Genomic DNA, 19,282 nt, shown 5'->3' on the forward strand with positions numbered 1-19,282 from the left:
TACACAGAAAATATTGAGCTGAGGAAGTGCATCAACTTCATTATTTGGTATATTCATTTGTATAACAAGACGCACCAAGTCATGTAGTGCAGCATATAGATCAAAATATATATGTAGTGGCATTCACATCGATTTCTGAGTATCCCAATTATTAATGTAAAAACATTTTATTATCTTATTGCAGGAAATTACCATATGGGCTACTTTTAAAGTAAAGTTCACAGCTATCTCAACCTGTTTTTTAAAATTAAATTTTAGGCATTGTTTGCGAGTTACACCCGGCCTGGCAGTGTAAAAAAGTTACTGGGAAATAGTGTTCATTCAGGCGAAGGAATGCACATTTCAGAGAAGGGTGTGTTGGGATTGCATGCTAGAAACGCACCATTTAAAAACATGTCAAATTTATTTAAAACTCACCACCAAAATTTGATCTTGAGCAGTTTATAGTAAGTAGATTGCTCTGCCACTGTGGTAGAGCCAGACACAGGGAATTTTTTTAAGTTGACAATAATAATAATTGCTTGCTGTTAAAATATGTTACAGTGCAATGATTTCATTGTTTATATCTCCTAATTTTCAGGGCATAGTATTCTTCTTGTAACTTCAAGACTTTCAACTGCATTTTTATTTTCTTTTTCTTCAGCTGATCAAGGTCCATCGCATCCAGATCACAGTCAGCGGAGGGCCCAGAGCATGGTCCCTCCAACACATATGATAATTGGACTGTTTGGCAACACCTGTGGAAGAAAAAAAGCCTTTTATGGTCGTGCAGGTAAATTAAGCATTTTTTAAAATCTTAATAAAATCATCATGAGACTACCTTTCCACTTGCTCCAGCTCTTCTAATTGTGCTGCATTATGGCCAGAGATGATGACATCTGTACGTCCTGAGTTCTCACTTGTGCACTTAACCAGCACACTCGCAGGTATAATGGATGGGTCAACACCTGTATAGAAAAATGTATATGTGAAATGCCTTTAAATTTTTACACAAACAATTAGGCAAACAATGTTTCCTATGAAACAGAACATACAATATTAAACCAATGTCTACAAAAGTCACATGAAACTGCTGATTTCTTACTCATCGCCTCCACGCTTTCTTCTTTAAAACCTCCTATGAGTGATGTGTTTGCATCGCTGATATTTTCATTTGCAATGGCTTGACCGCTGTCTTCAGATTTTGGCATGTCAAGATGGTCATTATTTGCACTGTCGCAGTCTTCAAAACATTCTGACAGCGATCTCTGCATTGCAAGCCCCACTGCTCTTTTCCTCCATTCTTCTTCCTTCTCTCCACAATGCCCTGCGTCCAACTCTCCGACTTCTGGTCCCTGCAAGTTGTCTTTGCAGAAGGCAAAATGTCAAATACATAAAAATATGTTTTGCATATTCCGGAAATCTTAAACCATTGTACTATTAGAGGAAGTGTTTGCTCCTAACCTTTGTCAGCAGGTTTGATATCTAACGATGGGGGAGCTGATGGTGAAGAATTCACAGCTTCAGTTTTGATTTCTCTCTGTTCATCTTCTTCACTATCATTACTTAGTAAGACATGCTCACTGAACTCCTCTCCATTTTCTTCCTTAATACCTCCAATGACAGGTGGGTCTGACATCTGCATGGGCAGAGAAGTGAGAAGTGTTTGGAGGCATATTAGAAGGGATTATGTACACAAAGAAAGGACACAATTTTGGAATGATAGATTCTTTAACTTTAAATTTCTCTCAATCTTACCTCTGGCAACCTCTTGACGAGAACTTGCAGTATCGTTTGCAATGCACTTTTTTTCGCAGCTGAAATGATCGATTTTGTTTCACTCTCTGAAAGAAGAGAATCAATATTCATACATCCACATGAGACGCAAAGTAGCCTAACATGCCATCAATTTAAATAATAGTTTTTCTGCAGATGAAGGTCCCTATCGGAAAAATCACCTTCACTGTCGTTATCAGCATTAGCAGGAATATCCTTTTCCATTTTATCTTTCTCTTCTACAACCTCTCCTCCATTTTCATCCCCTACCCTTTCTTCCTCCTCTTCCTCCTGTGTATCATGTGCCAATTCCTCACTGCCTGGATCCAGGTCTTCATCTTTAACATGATCTTCCACAGTTTCTTCAGCAGTTTGTAGGCTTATTTCTGACTCTTTGATAGGAATATATATTTGAAGTTGTTAATTACTTCTATGCATTGAATAATTGGGCACTATTAAGTTGGCATGCACTATTTAATGTTATTTTAATTCAAATGTTGCTTTAAGTTACAGTTTGTAAGTTGTAAGAAAGTGTACACAAACCTTCAGAAGAGCTCTCTGATTCACTATCTGATGACAGGATTCGCCTACGCTGGAAGAATAAAGATAAAATACTCTTCACTGTCAAAGTTGTATGAATATGTTTCAGAAAATCCGTATCACAATGTATTCTGAAGTTCAGTTACCTTTGCAGTCTCATTTCCTCTCTTTTTATATCCCTTAGTGGTTAAGAAACCTTGCTGTGAAGTAAGTAGTATGATTTAGTGCTTGGTCAGACTTTCTTAAATAAAGGGTTGCATAAAAGCATAAAAGACTTAAAAAATAATCTACCTCAAACCAAAACTGCAGAGGCTTATTTCCAAGGAAAATACTTGTTTTCCATTTTTTACTTGGGCCTTTCCCCCCAAAGTCCTCAAAGGCAGGCGGAGCAAACTGACCACCCTCAGACTCAATACACTCTTCACCTAAACAGAGCGCCCCGATACAGCAGCACAAATTAGAAATAAAAGGGGGGAATTACTAAAGAACAATCAAATGAAAACAAACTATATGTTGAGTGAACTCATCTACAGTACGTCAAATACAGGTTTTTGCTTACCTCTGCTCAGCTTGTTGACATCCATGATGCCCTTTTTAGTTCCACAGGTTACAGGCAAGAATCCTAGATTAAGCACACATTGACATAAATGGCACACAGGAGTTGGACACATAGGTGACATTTAGCAAAATGTTTGACTGTGACATGTCAAGGACAATGTTTTGTAGGGAATTTAATAACATAAATATTACACTCACTTTTTTCTTGTGTCGTGTAGGTGGGGGTGTACTGGGTGGATGGGCCTGGCTGCTCATTATCCTCCTGCACTTCCTCCTCTTCTTCCTCCTCCACATATTCATAGTCATCTTCATTATATCTGATTCTCTTTGTAAACCTTTGGCTAGATCGCCTGTCCCTATCTTGTTCTTCCTCTGAAAAGAGTCCTGAGCGAGTTCTTTTTCTCTCCATTCAGTATTTCCAAATAAATGAAAAAACACCTGAATTCTCTGAGCAGCTTTTGTTTAAGCTCTTGCATTCATACCTGCAGAAAAGGTGAAGATATAAATATTTTTGTTTTCACTTAATTTTCCTGACAATACAGGTTTCCTCCTTTGCAAAGTCATTTATAGTTTCCTAAACAGATGCCCTCACAGTTGCATGGCAATGTATATCCAAAGAGTTTATATGTTCAAAAGCCCAGTCACTTTTAACACACAACCTCACTCAAAAATGTCTGCCACAGTGCTTATAAGGTGCAACATTTATATTGTACACTACATATTTCACCTAACATATTTCAGTGACATTTTTTTAATCAATGTGTATTGCTTTTTGTATGTCTACAATTTTAATAAAGAGCAGTGGTTTACAAAGTCTTTATATTTTTATATTTAAATTGACAGTGTTGGTACAACAGTTTAATTATACAGATTGTGGTTCCTAGTGGAGGAGAATAAAACATAAACCCAACCGATAAACTGCCTCAGGGCTTTAAGTCGACGTGCCAGATATTACACACCCTTTGGTTTTTCTTGTTACTTCTTGTCATTTGTTTTGACATGAAAAGGGAAGTAAGAAACATAGCTTCCCAGTTTCAAGACAAGCAAAAATTCGCTCGCAGAAACTTTGCAAGTTTTTGTAAATCACACCCACATTTTTCAAAGAGAATTATGAACTATACAGTGTAAGCATAGTCATCCCACATAGGCGCAGTCTTCCACTGTTGACCAACCCAATGAAAAATATCTTTCCATTTTCATCAGACATTAAAACGTATTTTCGCAAAGCCTCCCTCCGCTTTCTAATGACAGCAAATGGATCTATTCTTGCTGTCGTAAGCGGGTCGGGCAAGTCTCTCTTAACCCAAAAAAACAAACAAAAAAAAACCCGCGAGAGGAGACGGAAGTGTGCTGCTGCTGCCCTACAGTCCCAGTCAGTGATAAAGTAGATCTCCTTATACAAATCAGCTCACTCATCTTGTCAACTGTCCGATCAGTATTGTGACGTGTGTATGTTAATGTGTAATGTGACTAATTAATGCTTTATCACTACTCCTAACGTTTTAACCCTTAATGCCACATAAAGCAAACAATTTGGAATTATTTTCCCACATCTGATGTGAAAACAGATGATATGTAACCTATCGTACAGTAACACTCACTCCTTTTTTGTCAGCAATTATAAGAACAACTTAAATCCATCATTTATGTGTGGCTGCTATTGATTGACATCTTTTTTTTTTAAAAATGTATAAAAAATTCTAACGGCAAACATATCAGCAAAAACTTGTTCATCTATACATCAAGTCTGTCTGTTTATGTGCAACTGTTTCACAAAACTGCAGTACAAACAGCTAAGCGACTTTACATTTGTTGTTAAAAAATCACCATAATAATGACAGATACAATCTCAAAGCAGTGTCTTACCTATGCTGCATAGGAAATGAAACAGAAACTCAGCTCCAGACACTCCCACAAACTTCACTTAGTAAACACCCACAGTAAATTTCAGTCATTTGAAGCTCTACCCAGCATGTCATCGCGCCAAAGCTGCCAACAGGGGGCGATCCAATGTGAAAATCACTCAGATCAGACACTGAAGAGATGAAAAAAATAAATAAATACTGCCAGTTAGACAACATTAACGTTTCCTTTCTTTCTTTCTGCTGGTTTTATGTTTTTTATGCTGATGGTTTATGTTTCATTGTCCTTTTATGATTGGTGACATCACAGTTAAAAATACATTATTGCAAATTGCTACAAAAGTACTACAAAATAGTCATAAACCTACTAAAAATATCTGCTTTAGTGAATCTTTTTTTTTTAATCATAAAACTGTATTAAATTCCACTTCAAAGCACCATGTAACACATTATTATTTTTACAGTTTTGTTACATGAGTGAATTCAGGAGAAAACTATAAAATCTTTTTTCTAAATTTTGACAGATAGATTTCAGAAAACAATTTTGTCCAAACAAATTCTTTAAAATAAAATTAATTACATTAATTGAACTTCTATTATAGACTTCTACTACTACTACTAAGATGGTCATCACTGGTATTACAACCCAACCTATCATTGCGTTCAAGACGACTGCGAGGAACATGAACAAACCAGCCAACATTTCAGGTTCTCATGTGTCTTCTCTGCAGCCAGTCTTGCCTTTTTCTTCTTTGCTCTCCACAGCTTCCTCTTCTCCTTCTTCAGATCTTCCCCCTGAATCTCTCCTGCAGCTGTCTCTCCTTGTGCCTGATCTCATCTCTCTCTACCAGGATGCTCTCCTGACTTTCCCTGATCATACTGTCCTCTATGGGGTACAGCTTCATCTTGTAATGTTCCCCAGCATTCAGGGCCAATGCATTCTGAACAACACATTTTGATAAGCTGAAACGCTTTGACCTTCTTCAGAAAAATGAAACATAACAAATTTGCTACACCGATCTTACGTGATAATATGTAAGGTACAAAGTACAAACCATGGTAAGAAAATAAAAGAATCACTGCTGTACAAAGATATTCCAGAAGATCTCACTACATATTTTTCTCAAATGGTTATAGTGGAAATTTTCTTTTCTTTCAGATAAAAGTTTGATATTGTCTGAATCTTTTCAGTTGCATCCCTGACTATGCTGGATTGAGCAAAGTTATTAAATTGCATGTGAAGTCCTACAGAATGGATCTATCTTTCCAGTAGGCCTATAATTATAAATCCTGTGCATACTGGTTTTTTTGTACACTGGGTCAAATATCTGGCTCAGAGTTGTCAAAGATAGCCCTACATTCTCAGAAGGACTCATATTTACTTATACTGATTAGAAAGGAAGTAAAAGCATCTGAATGCAAAAAAAAATCCTATGTCAGTCACATTTGTCCAGCATGCTTTTTTATCCTTTAACTTTATTGAAGACCTTTGAGATCTTGTTTGCAAGTTAGACCTGGCATGGCAGTGTTAAGTAGGCAGGAAAAACACAATGTCAAAGTTCTTTAAAACTTACTATCAGAGTTTATAGTAAATAGATTGCTCTGCCTTCCACTGTGAGAGAGGCAGACACAGATGGAAATGATGACGATAAAGTTGACAATAATATGGCTGCCCTTAATAACAAAACTCTGGGTGTGAATTAGTCAACTTTACAATTAGGTTACAGTGACATGCTTTCATTGTTTACATTTATTTATTTGCAAGGTGTAGTATTCCTCTTTTAACTTTAAGACTTTCAACTGCATTTTTATTTTCTCTTTCTTTAGCTGATCAATGTCCATTGTATTCAGATTACAGTCAGCGGAGGACCCAGAGGCTGGACCCTCCAACACGTCTGAGACTCGGTTTGTTTGGTGACACCTGTGGAAGAAAAAAGAAAAAATCCTTTTATGCCCGTGCAGGTAAATTTAGCTTTTTTCCCCCCAAATTACATCATTGCCAGGCTACCTTTTCCCTTGCTCCATCTCTTGTAATTGTGCCGCGTTATGGCCAGAGGTGGCAACATCTGTGTGCCCTGCGTTCTCACTTACACGCTTAACCAGAAAAACTGAAAGAACAGGATCAACATTCATACATCCACAAAGAAACACTTAGTAGCCTTACATGTCATCAGTTTAAATAAAAAGGTTCCTATCAGAAACGTCACCTTCAAAAACACTGTAGTCACTTTTGTTACTATCATCAGTAGAAATATCCTCATCTTCAATTTCTCCCTTTTCCATTTTATCTTCCTCTTCTAAATCCTCTCCTCCATATTCTTCTGATATCCTTTCTTCCTCCTCCTCATCCTTGCTCTCTGGTGCCGATTCTTCACTGCCTGGATCCAAGTCTTCATCTTTCTCAGTTTCTTCAGCAGATTGTAGGCTTATTTGTGACTCTTTGAAAGGAATATATATTTGAAGTTGTTAATTACTACTTGATATTTCTACGCATTGAATAAATATCAAATGGACACTATTAAGTTGGCATACACTATATCTTTAATGTTATTTTAATTCAAATGCTGTTTTACGTTACAGTTAGATGTTGTAAGAAAGTGCACACAAACCTTCAGAAGGGCACTCTGATTCACTATCTGATGACAAGATATTCTTATGCTGGAAGAATAAAGATAAAATACTCTTTACTGTTAAAACTATAAGAATATGTTTCAAAAAATCCATATCACAATGTATTCTGAAGTTCAGTTACCTTTGCAGTCCCATTTCCTCTCCTTTTATATCCCTTAGTGGTTAAGAAACCTTTCTGTGAAGTAAGTTGTGGTATTTAATGTTTGGTCAGACTTTCTTAAATAAAGGAATGTACACCATGCATAAAAGATCTTACCTCAAACCAAAACTGCAGAGGCTTATTTTTATAGAAAATACTTATTTTCCATTTTTTATTCGAGCCTTTCCCCCCCAAACTCTCAAAGGCAGGCGGAGCAAACCAATGACCCTCAGACTCAATACATGCCTCACCTAAACAGAGCACCCCGATACAGCAGCATAAATTAGAAACAAAAAGAGGGAAATTACTAATGAACCATCAAATGAAAAAAATGTATGTTGAGTGAACTCATCTACAGTACAAATAGAACATTTTTGCTTACCTCTCTCTAGCCTTTCTACATCCAGTATGCCCTTTTTGTTCCCACAGATTACAGGCAAGAGTCCTAGATTAAGCACACATTGACATTTTGGCACACAGGAATTGGACACATAAGTGACATTTAGCAAAATTTCTGACTGTGACATTTCAATTGGACAATATTTTGTAAGGAATTCAATAACATAAACATTACACTCACTTTTTTTGTGCGTCCTCTTGTTGTAGGTGTTCTGGGTGGATGGGCCTGGCTGTTCTTTTTCTTCCTGCACTTCCTCCCCTTCACCCTCTTCCTCCTCCTCATCATCTTCAATACGTCTGATTCTCTTTCTAATCCTTTGGCTAGATATCCTGTCCCTATCTTCTTCTTCTTCTTCTGAAAAGAGTCTTAAGCGAGTTCTTTTCCTCTCCATTCGGTATTTCCAAATAAATGAATAAACAGCTGAATTCTTGGAGCAGCTTTTAGCTAAACTGTTGCATTCATACCTATTGTAAGCCCTTCTCACCTGAACAATCTTTAAAAAAAAAACCCAGAGAAATAGCACAACATTATTGACCTAAAAAGCATCCTCCATTTTCTTCTCTACCTGGTAGGTACAGGGGGAAAAAATCTTCATGCCGAGATTCAGGTTCAGTTTGACACTGGTGCTTCAGGTTTGGCCCTGAGGAAAACAAGTGGCACCATTAGTGGGTGGGAAGCCAGTAAGGGACCCTGTCCATGTGGTGTTTTGCACTGAATCCCTCAAGTTACAAAATTTAAAACTTGGCTTGACTTGGGGTCATGTATTTTTCCCTTTATAAATCACAGTCCACCTGGAAATGTGTATATGTAGATCAGTCTCATATCATTCCCACATTCAACCATAAATGGTAAATGCAAAAGTATTCATGAATATTGACGTACACTTTTTTCTTTCGCCGTACCAATCAGTTTCTTTGTCATTAGACACCTGACCAATCACGGTTGAGAGTCAGCAAATTAGCCCTCTCACTTCCCAGCTAAAATAATTTGATGTCATCTGGGATTTCTACTACCAATGATGATAATTTCATCAGTTAGTTAACATGGTTGAGGTGAAAAATAATCAATCGAAAGACTGTAAATATCAGGAAAAGGCAAACTGGTCTTTCCTGAATCCTGCCACCTGCCACATCCTGGCATAGGCATGGGTCAGAGTTTGCATACAGGTGCTCACATTCTCCCATCGTTTGTCTTTATAGATCAGAACTTTTGCATAAGAAGTGGTGCCACCTGAAACCTCTTTCAAGCCCTGATTTGTGTGTATGCAATGGTTATAAATTACTGTAGGTTGTTTTTTGCAACTTTATTATATATACTTTTTATATTTTTGTATCTAAACTGAGGGCGTGTCGGTACAACAGTTTAATTATATAGATTCCTGTGGTTCCTAGCAGAGGAGATTAACATGAACCTCCCAAACTAGTATCCAGAATATAAACTGCTTCTGTGCTTTAAGTCAACATGCCAGATATTGGTCACACCCTTTGGTTGACATGTTATTTCTTGTCATTTGTTTTGACAAGAAAAGTGAACATAGCATTACACCCCCCAGTTTCCTTATAACTTTTGGACATTGCCCTTAATGCAGCTTACAGCGAACAATGTGGAATTATTTTCCCACATCTGATGTGAAATAGATTTTATGTATTGTACTGCAACACTTTTCTTTTTGTCAACAATAAAGTTATGTAACAACTTAAATCCATCATTTATTTGTGGCTGCTATTGATTGACATCTATTTTAATTACAGGAAACAGATCAGTAAAAACACAGCACCTGTTCAACTGTACATCAATTCAGTCTGTTTAATATGTGCAACTGTTTCTCAAAACTGCAGTACAAACAGCTAAGCGATTAAAATAGATTTGTTGTTCAAAAATTACCATGATAATAACAGATACAATCTCGAAGCAGTGTCCTACCTGTGCTGCATAAGAAATGAAACAGAAACTGAGCTGCAGACACTCCCACAATCTTAAAAACTCTGGCAGTGAAAATCACTGCCATAGTTGAGCAATAATTTCAATTCAGAGAGGTTGCCTTTCTTTCTTTTGGTTCTGTTTTTTTATGCTGCTGATTTATATTTTATCTTTCTTTTATGATAGGTGACAGTTCCGACACGTTATTGTAAATTGCTACAAAAATATAACAAAATAGTTCATAGACCTACTAAGAAGCTCTGCTTGAGTAAATCTTATTCTTAAATCTTATCATCATAAAACAGTATTAAACTCCACTTCAAAGCACAGTGAATCTCAGTACTATTTTTTTTTACTGTTTTGTTACATGAGTGGATTCAGTGTTAATCAGAACAAAGCTACAAACTTTTTTATACATTTTGACAGGTTTAAAACAAACATTTTCCAAACAAATTCTTTGAAATTAAATTAATCACATTATCTATTATAGACTTGAGGAATACATGACTAATTACTAATAATGCATCACTATCTCAACACATATCTACTGAGTTTTCTTGCTAGACATCCATGGTATTTTTTCTGAAATAGTTGGAAAGACATTTACGTAAATAAACACAAAGATGATCATCACTGGTATTGCAGCCCAACCTATCACTGAGCTCAACATGACTCCAAAGAGGAACATCAAGAAGACATCTAGCAGTTTCAAGTTAAACTTCTCTGCAGCCAGTCTTGCCTTTTTCTCCTCTGCTCTCCACAGCTTCCTCTTCTCCTTCTTCAGTTCTTCCCCCTGGAATCTCTCCTGCAGCTGTCTCTCCTTGCACCTGATCTCCTCATCTCTCTCTTTCAGGGTACACTCCTGTCTTTCCCTGATCTCCCTCTCCTTTTTAGGGTACAGCTTTGACTTGTAATGTTCCCCTGCATTCAGGGCCACCAGAGTCTGGATCTTTGCAATAAAGCTTGTCACCTGATCCTGTTCCTCCGGTTCATTGTTGTTGAAGACATGGAAGCCACCGCTACACTTGCGTATGAAGTTGCGGAGGTTTTCTTCGCTCTCAGTGATGACGTCGTTTATCGTCTTTCCCTCCAAACGATCCCCATGAGTGAAAAGCACAATGGTGTAGTCCCACACTCTTGGCCCAAATTTGCTTTCAATCAGGCTGTTGGTATCTTCGTCTTCCTGAGTCATCCTTCCAATAGGGATCACTAACACAAAGACGTGAGGACCTGGATCCTGGAGTTTGACAGACTGCAGAATTTCTCGAACTATTTCCTCCTTCTTGCGGTCTGTCTCAAAAAACCCTGGAGTGTCAATAACATCGATGTGCACATCCCCAACTTTTCCAATCCCCATTTCACAGTACTGAGTGACTCTCTTCAGACTCATGTCTGATTTAAACACCTTTTTTCCCAGCATGGTGTTCCCACTCGAGCTCTTGCCTGCCCCGCTCTTCCCTAGAAGCATGATCCTCAGGGGCTTTTTTACCTCTGTAATTTCAACAAATACAAAACACAATAGGTTTGTTCTTAGTCATCAGCCTAGTATTACCCCACAGCTTTATTCACTTGTACAAAATGAGCCACACTTATTATGTCGTCACATTGTCACCAATGCATTACATCTTAGTTTTTCAACATTTATTGCTGATGTTAATATAGAACTGCAAGTAACAATTATTTTCATTATCGATCATTTGTCTGTTATTTTCTTTATGAACCACACCTCAACTACCTTTAAATGTATTACTCATATACTTTACCACATGTAAGCATTTTATTTTTAGAAAAAATACTATCACTAAAATGGTAGCTGTATTAGGCCTACATGTTGTTTATACAATGATTTCAATTAAACATAGCACAAAAAGTAAGGACATTTGTGTTTGGTAGATTATTTCTTTGTTGTAACAATGCTTCTTGGCAATAAATCTTATACCATTGGAAAGCCTGTTTATTTCCCTTTTAAATGGTGCCACATTTGTAAGGAATATGCATTTGTGGGATGAGCAGCAGAGCTGAGTATGTGGGTTGCGCCCATGAAAAATTTGGCAAATCTTCTCTGCCAATATCCAACAGCGTATACTGCTATTGACTCTTATTTGGTGTTTTTTGGTGGATTGGATGACTGAAGTCTGAAGAAACAAGACATATTCGCAATTTAAAAATGTATTCATTTAACAAACAGGAGCCTTAGTTGTGTGTGGAAGAACCATACACAGCCACAACAGCCTGGCACCTACCTCCTAATGCAAGTTAGTCACCTGCCTGGTCACACATTGCTGTGGGATGGCATCCCAAATTCTGGAAGTAGTCTCTGATAAACCCTGCTCTGTGGGGGCGAGCGTTGTCATCTTGGAGGATAGAGTTTGGTCCCAGACTGTGGAGATATGGGATTGCCACTGGTTGCAGAATCTCATCTCAATATCTCTCTGCATTGAGATTGCCTCCAATGATGATAAGCCTTGTTTTTCCAGTGTGGGAGATGCTGCCCCTTACCACCACACTGCCTCCACCAAAGAAGGCAGAGAAGATTTGCCAAATTTTTCATGGGTGCAACCCACATACTCAGCTCTGCTGTTCATCCCACAAATGCATGTTCCTTACAAATGAGGCACCATTTAAAAGGGAAATAAACAGGCTTTCCAACGGTATAAGATGTATTGCCAAGAAGCATTGTTACAACAAAGAAATGATCTACCAAACACAAATGTCCTTACTTTTTGTGCTACGTTTATGTTAAAGAGTATCTGCATTTATCATCATATTAGTCTGATTAGTTGTTAATTAGCAGCACTGTCTTTGATGGAGTTGCATTGACACAAGTATGCTGCTTTGTAGCTACGTATTGAGATAGATTATAAATTAGTTTAATAATTTTTATGATATGTATGCCTTTTGTCAACTTTTCATTATTCTAATCATATGTGCTATTTCAAAAATGATTGATTTTGTATTTCTCTAGCCGATATGTGGTGTTGATATGGCTGCTAGACATATGTGACACATAGGATATTTATATGTAATTGCCCTCTTACTTATATGCGTTAATTTACATGTATGCAGTTTTTCTAGTATGTTTACAGACACCTTCTATTCAATTTCAAACATTTCTATTTTGCCAGTTAACACCTGAACCAGGAAAGCCACTGAGGAACAACCAAATAACTATTGTGTTTTTTCATTTATTCTTTCAGTTGGGTAAATGTCATATAAGCATATAGTTTGTCAGTAAGGAAGGCTTTCTGTTTTGTGTACTGTCATGTATTTTATCATTTGTTAGCAGTATTTGCTCAAATGGTATTTTGAATTATAACTAGGTTGTGGTTACGATGAGTGGCTATTGCCAAATTACAACTGTCAAAACGTCGAAGAGAGTTAGATGTAACATTTGCCTAATTCCACTGGTATATATATGTAAAATTTAATTTTGGAGGTTTTTATAGCTTATGTTTTCTTTTTTGTGTAGTGCAACAGTTAATAGAACACGTTAGAGCCAGAGCTCAAACAAGTGATTAGTAGTTGCCAAGGCAACCGGGCAACTCACAGGTAATGAAAGAGATTATATTATTAATGTAATTGTGACTGAAGGTATAAGGTGTTGTACATAATGACAAAGAATGAGCAATTTCAATGCCTTTAGACACAATTGATGTTTTTTTTATTAGCCTACTGATTATTTATAAGCCTACTGTCATAACACACCGTTTTATGTTTGTCTGCACGAGGAGGACCTGGAAAACTCAGATTCTACTCTGAGGACAAGGTGCATATTGTCATCCAGAGAAAGACTCCTGATAGTCCTGTCTATCGGACACTAAGGTCACAGCTGAAAATTAGAAAAGCAGTAAGAGAGTGCTCCATCATAACCTTTTCTCACCCTGTGACAACTTACCTGTGGAAGATGCAGCAGTCCCTGACATGCATACTAAAAAGAAAAGAAAGAGCCAATCAAATAGACAGACAAACACAACCTCCTTCAAAAAAGAGAAGGCAGACCAAAGTGAAAGTGACTCAGAGTGTGACTATATACTCAGATAGGCTACCCCTTGCATAGTAGTAACACAGTCACCCTGAGAGAAGAGAAGTTTTGTGATACTGTAAGCTATTGGTTAAAATTAGAAATATCTCATGAATTCATAGTTACCATATTTGCAAATGTTGACATTTTCCTATAATGCTGTGATTTTCATATTACAGTACATTGTTATTGTTTATATTGTTCCAGCTAAGTTCAGTTGGCAGTAAACATCCAACCAGTAAAGCCATTACGGATCAGTTAGCAAGTTAAAAATGTGATTCATGATCATGTGACCAAGTTTTATCTCACAAAACAGAAGAGCTTATGTTCAAGAACTGCAATAGTTTACTTACAGTATAGATAGGAATTTTTGTTACTAATAAGTCCAGAAGGTGTTTTAAAGCAGCTGAAAAACGACACCTTAACCAAAAGAGTTAAGACTAAAAATGTCAGTTTCTTACCTTCATCGCGCTCTTCCTCCTTTACTGCTGGCATGTTGTCAGAGTTCATGGCAGAGGCAGATCAAGCTCAGCACTGTAGGCCTATCGCGTCAGACTTTACAGAGGTTTTTTGGAGACAGCTGACTTGTACTCACTCACAGTGTAGTTATTGGTAACTTTTGATCGCACGATAGGAAATCTAGTTGTTCGTGTCAGTCGTGTTTCCAGCTTTCTTCCTGCTTTACAAGGAAAGTGAAACCATGAAGAAGAAAACGTTTCTGGTTTTAAAGGTCAAAGGTTTGAAAAATGTTTGAGTACAACATATTATGCAACAAAACTTTTTCTCTGTTTGCATACAGATGATTTCTGGCTTCATTCATTGCAGTGAATTATTACGTTTGCACAAATTTCACCGCGAGACAGTGTTTGAGTTTTTTTTTTAGTATTAAAAGGTCACATCGCAGATGAAAACCACATAAGTAGCAGTAATAGTAGTAGTTTAAGTTTCGAATGAGTACCTTCTTTAGATGTAGATTGAATGCATTATGGGCTACAGAACAGGTATTATGAATAACTCAGCTGACCAAAAAACATTTAGTAGATGACACCATCTAGTGGCCAAAATATTTTACTGCTATTGGTACAGCGGACCACAATATCTAAAGACCATAGCAGGGTTTGCTTTGAAAATTAAGGCAAACTTACCTCATGAAAGATACAGTATATAATAGTAATACTGTTGCAGACATATTAGATCATTTGTACTTTATTATGAAATATTAGATCTTCTAGTCTCTAGAAATGCTTGGTAAACATGGAAGTTTAAGTTTCTTACACAACAAGGTTATTGAAATAATCTCTGTACTATTGTAGTTATGTTTTAGAGTTTTTCCCTTAATCCTGTGGTCGTTTCAAGAAAAATATTTTTAACTGAGCACTGGATAAAAATAATTTTATTGGATGTTAGTGCTGCAAAGTAATCAATGAAGATGTAAAATATGTAATAATATGCCCCATTGGGGCAGTTCATATGATTTTATTTATTCCCATTATGTTCAAAAGAGTAAAAACCCTTTTCAGAAGCACTGCGGCTTGTAAAAACGGAACAAGATATAACATTTAGGCTGGTCACCACATGTCAGGAGTGTTCATAATCACAATCTCAGGATGGGAGAATGGTTTAAAAGGCCCTGCTTTCTAGTCTACATCATTTCCGATCTGCCAGTCTCTGCAGGAGGGCAATGACTGTATCCTGTTTGGATGAGAGCAGCTCCAGGGCTGTGGCTATCCTGCCAAGGGACTCTGCCATCCGCACCTCCCTCCTCTCACGCCTCTTTTCTCTGGCTTCAACCCGGCGGCGAGTTACTCGATCTAGGTAGGATTGCTCCTCCTGTCGCTTCAAAATCTCCTGGAACAACGTGGGGCTGCTGTGCTCCTCATTTCCTTTCTGGTTCTGTACTTCTGTTCCTGTCATGGTTGTTGAAGATAATGAGGTGGAATTTGAAGATGTGAGACAGGAGGGTGTAGGGGGGAAAGAGGAGGAGAGACCAAGGAGATTCTGGGTGTTGCTAAGGCGAAAGGGTACAACACCTGATGAGAAGGATGGAGCTTTATGGCTTACGAAGCGGGATGTGTTAAGGTCCGTGTTACAGGTTGGCCCAAGAGAAGGGGAAGTTGAGGCTGTTTCTGTAAAACAAGGTGAGGAGATAAAAGAGGGAGATGGCACAATGGTGGCTGGATGAATACTGGTTGTAACAATGTCACTGTTCAGGACAATCAGGGGCTTTATCTCTGGAGCATTTGTTGGGCTAATGGTCGCCGTAGACATTGAGGTTATGGCAGAAGCATTACTGATGATCTGACCACTGGCAGCTACCTGACCCATTGATTCCACACCAGCTGTCGTGGCAAAGTCACCATTACGGCGGATGATAGTGGTGGACTGTGGGACTTGTGGTTTTGCAGCGATCTTTGCCAAGGGACCAGGCAGTGCAGAGACAGAACTGCCACCTTTGGTTCTTTTGTTGTTGGTAATCTGAGTGCCAACAGTGTCACAAAGGGTGGCATCCATCAACTAGCATGAGAAAAGACAGAAACAAAGAGGTGGAAAAAGACCATAAATTATTAAGTTATTTCAGCCTAAGAGTGCTTCTGACTGTAAACAAACTTTAAATCCAAGTTCTATTATTCTGTAAATTGCTTTGTATCCCATGTTTTACAGATAGTCATTCATTTTCAACTTGTAAAACTATTTATGTAGTTTGTCCTAAGAGCTATGAGACTTACTAATTACATTTCTCTTTTACCATATGTACACCTGACAAAACTTCAAGAAATATTTATATCTTTCTAGAGCTGTAAACACAGTCTGTACATATCGTGTAGGCAGAGTATGTAAGAAAATCGGAGGGACAGGGGCTTTCACAATGGAAAGAAGAAAGTATTATTTCGCCAGTTGGAGGATAATTCAGACTAATTTCAACTTCATCTTATGGAAAAACATCTTTCAGTTTGGTTTTCTGGACCAGAACGTAGACCTGATCCAGTTCAATTTCCTGAGCAAGTAGCGAGTTCAAATTATTTATAACATATGTGTATGATGTGTTTCTTTTTTATTCAACCTTGGTTGGAGATTACCACTGCAGGAGAAAAGGAATGCAAGGAAGCATTCAAGGAAGCACCCATCCTGTCCCCTCGTTTCTTACTTCCTACCATTACACTCACATCAAAGAACTCCCAGGTCGTTTTAGCATGTCCAGTCTCACGGCTGCGGTCTTTCACCCTCTTGTACGTGACAATGAGGTTGTTCCACTTGCGACGTATCTTTTCAACAGGAAGCGCATGCCCCTTGGAGGCCATCTCCTCCTGGACGCTCTGGAAGAGCTGTGACCGTTCCCGAGTCTCATACAGGCCCCAGCGGCGACCGACAGCCTCAATCAGACACAGAACAGCTTTGGAAGAGAAATCAGAACCAGAGGGGAGCGTCTTCTCTGAAGGAGCAGGTGGCATCGCTGAAGCTGGGAGAAGGCACAGATGACATAGATTGAAAAAATATATGCATCTTAAAATTTTCTGTAGGGTTGCTTGGGTTTGAAAGAGAGCTCTAAGAAAGAAAAACGTATGAAACATATCATAATTTCTTTCCAAATTATACTTTGAGCTCCCTCCATGCTGTTGAAAATGTAAAACAGAGGAAATCAATTTATGGCATTTTTAGGATCTAAAAGCAGTCAATTAATGTTTTCAATGCCACAAAATTGAATTTGTTTAAGTTAAGTGTAATATACTGTAAAATCTTTCGGAAGTCTGTCAGTGCTGATACGTTTATTAACAAAACTAAAGTTATTTGTATTAGAAAATCACTTCTTACATAGATTTCTATCTGTCATGCGCCTAAAGTAAAGTAAATCTGCAGATGTTCTGGTTCAAGATGACACTAAACTTTTCTATGAATGTCAGTTGTTGAGACATGACAAAGGCCAAAATGTGTCCTGCAACAGACTAGGCAAGCTTTGTTTTTAGCCTAGCTGATTGCCATAAGTTTTTTCGAGATTCATATCGCAAAAGGGTGCAAATCACAATGCAACCCACTCTCAAGGTACGGAAATTTAGTACCGAAAACATGGCAACAAGGCATGATTGTTTGTCCCCACAAGATTCCAAACTGAAGCAGTTGTGGTCCCTACCTGCCATAGAGTGAAGAGCCAGCATTCAATTGTATAAAACACTACAGTCAATGGCATTATCAAATAGGCTTTTCAAAAAGTGTGAATCCTCACAACCATGGGAGGTCTTTGAGCATACAGACATAAATGTGCACAACAAACATTAGACTGATGATGCACTGGTATATAGGATTAGCTGCAGACAGATACACACAGAGACACACAACCAAATGTATGATCCAGGCTTACACCCGACAGAGATAGCTATTTACCTGGAGCTATCTTCAGGTATGTTTTTCCATCCCCTGATGTGGTGAAGAAACGGTCAGTGCTCACAGGATCTGATGATGAAACAGATCAAAGACACATGATAGATCAACTGCTTCATAATTGCAACTTATGTTATAGTCAGATATTTTAAATTATATCAGAAATTAGGCTTTCAAAAGTCGGCAATTTATTCTATTGTACACTTTAAACCAACCAAACAAACAAAAAACAAGAGATGATTACACTCACACAGCAGTACAGGAGTAGTTGTGGTGGCTGCTTGCAGCTCTGTGTCACCCAGCACCTCTGCAGTCTGATCCACTCCTCCTCCTCTGCATGCGGTATCACCGCAGGGCGCAGGCGACTCCTGACTGCCCAAAACCAGCGCAGATGCATTTTCATCGACCGCTTCAGTTTTCACGTGCATTGTTGCGACGTCGCAGCTGCCTCCTGGTTGATCTTCCTCCATGGTTGACACAGAAGCAAAAAAAATAAGCCAAATGGAGGAAAGACAGAGAGAGAGAGAAAGAGAGAGACAGATTTGGCTGCGCAGGCGTTGAATTGGGGGAAAGTTTGGAGATCGCGGATGTCAATCGGTGATGCCGAGTTCAGCCCCGGTACTCACTGCTTAAGTCATCATCCCCACACGTCAGGTTACTTCATGTGCGTGATGGACACACACCACCTCCTGTACGTTTTTCATGAGGGGCATAGAAATGGCTGCGCTGTCCACCTCAGCCGACGGATGCGCATGGCGGCTGCGCAGCTCTCAGCACAGATTTGCTGCGGGCGACTGTGGCAGTGACGTCAGCAGACAGCACATACAGTGCACACATGTCACATGTTACATTTACTGAACATTAAAGCCTAAAAACGAGACCATCTTCAGGATGCATCTCCATGCAGCTGCTCTCAGAAGTGTTAAAGAATCTGAAGGCCTTTGGTCCACATTTGATGTAAAAAAAAACCCTCCAAAAAAACAACAAAAAAAACATTCACCTCATTTTGTTTGTGTTCGTCCGTGTATTCAAAAAAACATTCAACAGATACTAATCTTATGTTTTTTATTTACATTGGAACG

General features: G+C 38.3%; 3 protein-coding genes across 5 annotated transcripts; all 3 read right to left on the minus strand.

Moving 5' to 3' along the window:
* Positions 1 to 22: 22 nt before the first annotated feature.
* Positions 23 to 4,954, minus strand: LOC133998997 (cilia- and flagella-associated protein 251-like). Of its 2 annotated transcripts, XM_062438081.1 has the most exons (12): positions 4,720 to 4,954; positions 3,052 to 3,335; positions 2,855 to 2,917; positions 2,587 to 2,720; positions 2,442 to 2,495; positions 2,299 to 2,347; positions 1,938 to 2,147; positions 1,738 to 1,823; positions 1,444 to 1,618; positions 1,085 to 1,345; positions 821 to 947; positions 23 to 737 (listed from the first exon to the last, which is right to left on the minus strand). In XM_062438081.1, the coding sequence occupies exons 2-12, from the start codon at positions 3,260 to 3,262 to the stop codon at positions 554 to 556; spliced, it is 1,554 nt and encodes a 517-aa protein (XP_062294065.1). In that variant the 5' UTR covers positions 3,263 to 3,335; positions 4,720 to 4,954; the 3' UTR covers positions 23 to 553. The 2 variants fall into 2 exon arrangements, with proteins under 2 accessions (XP_062294065.1, XP_062294066.1); XM_062438082.1 differs by lacking the exon at positions 1,938 to 2,147 and having other exon boundaries at positions 4,720 to 4,953.
* A 4,723-nt stretch (positions 4,955 to 9,677) lies between these two features.
* Positions 9,678 to 14,321, minus strand: LOC134000024 (GTPase IMAP family member 7-like). Its single transcript, XM_062439333.1, has 3 exons — positions 14,288 to 14,321; positions 13,701 to 13,733; positions 9,678 to 11,296 (listed from the first exon to the last, which is right to left on the minus strand). Exons 1-3 carry the CDS (start codon positions 14,319 to 14,321, stop codon positions 10,350 to 10,352), a joined length of 1,014 nt encoding a protein of 337 aa, XP_062295317.1. The 3' UTR covers positions 9,678 to 10,349.
* Positions 14,322 to 15,322: 1,001 nt separating this feature from the next.
* LOC133998999 (uncharacterized) lies at positions 15,323 to 18,922 on the minus strand. 2 transcript variants are annotated; one of them, XM_062438085.1, is made up of 5 exons: positions 18,827 to 18,922; positions 18,451 to 18,746; positions 18,204 to 18,272; positions 16,991 to 17,283; positions 15,323 to 16,340 (listed from the first exon to the last, which is right to left on the minus strand). In XM_062438085.1, the coding sequence occupies exons 2-5, from the start codon at positions 18,668 to 18,670 to the stop codon at positions 15,474 to 15,476; spliced, it is 1,449 nt and encodes a 482-aa protein (XP_062294069.1). In that variant the 5' UTR covers positions 18,671 to 18,746; positions 18,827 to 18,922; the 3' UTR covers positions 15,323 to 15,473. The 2 variants fall into 2 exon arrangements, with proteins under 2 accessions (XP_062294069.1, XP_062294068.1); XM_062438084.1 differs by having other exon boundaries at positions 18,451 to 18,906.
* Positions 18,923 to 19,282: the final 360 nt, after the last annotated feature.

Source organism: Scomber scombrus, chromosome 18 (genome assembly GCF_963691925.1).
Source record: "Scomber scombrus chromosome 18, fScoSco1.1, whole genome shotgun sequence".
NCBI lineage: Eukaryota > Metazoa > Chordata > Actinopteri > Scombriformes > Scombridae > Scomber > Scomber scombrus.